Source organism: Penaeus vannamei, chromosome 2 (assembly GCF_042767895.1).
Source record: "Penaeus vannamei isolate JL-2024 chromosome 2, ASM4276789v1, whole genome shotgun sequence".
In the NCBI taxonomy this organism is placed as follows: domain Eukaryota; kingdom Metazoa; phylum Arthropoda; class Malacostraca; order Decapoda; family Penaeidae; genus Penaeus; species Penaeus vannamei.
The window spans coordinates 50,658,866-50,661,365 of record NC_091550.1 but is presented as its reverse complement, the minus strand read 5'-3'; the positions used below and the strand labels follow the sequence as shown (position 1 = coordinate 50,661,365).

The window sequence follows — 2,500 nt, the reverse complement described above, 5'->3', positions numbered from 1 at the left end:
CATATGCACATATATATATATATACATATATATATATATATATATATATATATATATATATATATATATATATATATATATGTATATATATATATATATATGTATATATGTATATATATATATATATATATATATATATATATATATAATATACATATTTTTTTCTTTTCTTTTAGGCATAAATATACCAATATTCATCTATCTATCTATAGACGAATGTGTGTGTATGTGTGCGTGTGCGTGTGCGTGTGCGTGTGCGTGTGTGTGTGTGTGTGTGTGTGTGTGTGTGTGTGTGTGTGTGTGTGTGTGTGTGTGTGTGTGTGTGTGTGTGTGTGTGTGTGTGTGTGGGTGTGTGTGTGTGTGTGTGTGTGTGTGTGTGTGTGTGTGTGTGTGTGTGTGTGTGTGTGTGTGTGTGTGTGTGTGTGTGTGTGTGTGTGTGTGGAGTGTTTCTCTGTCTCATTCCATCCATTACAGTACAGATATGTAAATTATACAGAATTGCTAAGTTAGCATGTACGTGAATACATACCGATAAATGTAAATACAAATAAATACAGACAAAACAAATACTACACAAATCGAGACAAATAAAAAATACAGACATAGAGTACGAGACACATTTCTTACAATATACTGTAGTTAATACAAATACTCACAGTGTAGCCAAGCATTCAACAAGGAAACTATACAACATGTATTCATGAAAAGCTCCCATGCATTTGCTAATATCTGGCAACACGTTTCAAAGCATTTCCACATCAAGACACGTGTGCAGAGAAGCCTAGGCAGGGCGCCGCCCCCGGCCTGCAGGGGGTGACCACGGTCCAGACGGCCGCCGACGAGGAGCCCAGGCCGATCTCCCCCCTCAAGGCCAGGACGGTTCTCCCTCACTCGTATAAATGTGGGCGTGGACGACGGCGAGGCACCACTCACGCCTTCCCTCGGTCTCGGATGCTACGTGCCTCATCCTCGACAGCCATGTACAAGGTAAAGAAGGATTTTTGATAACATGTGTGTGCAAAAAATTACGTAATGGTGATTTGAAACGTTTCTTTTGCAGTGACTAAGAAAAATGTCCTCTCTTTTCTCCTTTCTAATCAGTTCACCGTCCTCGCGGCCCTCGTGGCAGTGGTGGCTTCTCTCCCGTCGAACCTTTACCACGCGCCCCCAACATACAAGGAGGTTAGTAGTTACATAAAGCTGGTGACTTTAATGGTAACGAAAAATTGCATCGTGTAATGCCTCCCACGGGAGCTGTAACCCCCTATTTACAGCTCAGTGCCAAGTAATAACGAGTTTCATTTATCTTAACAGCCAGCCAAGCCATACTCGTTTGCGTATGGCGTCCAGGATAAATACGCCGGCACAGACTTCGGCCAGAACGAAGAATCCGACGGAAACACGGTCAGGGGATCTTACACTGTGCAGCTTCCCGATGGCCGCAAACAGACGGTAAAAATACATTTCCCAAAGTTCTCAAAACGGATAAAATTACACATTTCCCTTTGGAATTACAAAGAAAAAGAAAAAGGAAACAAATCTAAAAAATATATAATAATAATACTTTCGGTGTTCCAACAGGTGAACTACGAAGCCGACCACCACAAGGGCTTCATTGCCGACGTGAACTACTACGGCGAAGCTCAGTACCCGAAGTACACCGGACCTGCTATCACCTTCAAGCCAAGCGGAGGGTACCGCCCAGCCCCCACCTACCACTAACTAGTCACGGTACTATTCTGTACAGTCCCCCTTCGTGATTCCTTACGCGTAGTTGTAGCAGCAGGATAGATCCCGTCGAAAGCTACATTCTTTTTCCAACAAGATTCCAACCCCTGCCAACCAGACACACGGACACCCGCTCGTCTAAGTCGCTGCAGGCGTCCCAACTCGCCTCCATCCTCTCGAGATTTCGACCTGATCGAAGACGAATTGGGAAGCTGCGCCCGAAAGCAAGCAATACAATTTTACTTGAGACAGCGTGCCTACGTTCGAATGCGTGATTTCTCAATGAGCGTTAGGATCCAGATAAAGCCTAGAGAGAAGGAAGAATACATTTTAGATTTCTTCCCTTTGTTCCTCGTGTTCGTCCCTCCGGGGAAGATTCCAGACCCAAGCAACACAAGAAATTCTGCTGCGGGGGATCAAGACGTTCCCTGATGTTTAAGTCGTCTCGGACGCTGGAAACACACAAAAATAAAATCTTTGGAACCAACTCACGTCTCCCAAGATGCCAGTCTCTTTGAGGAGCATCTCCACGAGCACCAAAAAGAGCGAGGTAAAACGAGCCAAAAGGATACAATGTACACGAAGGCGAAGCCGACACTCTTGCTGTAAACGCACCTGGAGGCAGTGTCTCTTCAATACTGTAGTGCCACAATTATATTTCTTGTTCACTGTTTTTTGGTTTGTTATTTACATTATAGTACAAAAAAACACGTGTTTACAGAAACTTTAGTATAATAATGTAAAGAACGTGTCTATATAATCAAGCAGCAGT

The 2,500-nt window shown here is 43.3% G+C and overlaps 1 protein-coding gene across 1 annotated transcript; it reads left to right on the top strand.

The window, feature by feature from the left end:
• The first annotated feature begins 770 nt into the window (after positions 1-770).
• LOC113819123 (cuticle protein 19) lies at positions 771-2,401 on the top strand. The gene is made up of 4 exons (XM_027371361.2): positions 771-987; positions 1,102-1,182; positions 1,315-1,452; positions 1,582-2,401. Exons 1-4 carry the CDS (start codon positions 952-954, stop codon positions 1,720-1,722), a joined length of 396 nt encoding a protein of 131 aa, XP_027227162.1. The 5' UTR covers positions 771-951; the 3' UTR covers positions 1,723-2,401.
• Positions 2,402-2,500: the final 99 nt, after the last annotated feature.

Excerpts from the sequence above, each read along its gene's own strand:
- LOC113819123 (XM_027371361.2), top strand. The coding sequence starts at position 952 with ATGCTACGTGCCTCATCCTCGACAGCCATGTACAAG. Across the intron at positions 1,183-1,314 it reads CGCCCCCAACATACAAGGAG|CCAGCCAAGCCATACTCGTT; the intron begins GTTAGTAGTTAC and ends TTATCTTAACAG. Across the intron at positions 1,453-1,581 it reads CCGATGGCCGCAAACAGACG|GTGAACTACGAAGCCGACCA; the intron begins GTAAAAATACAT and ends GTGTTCCAACAG.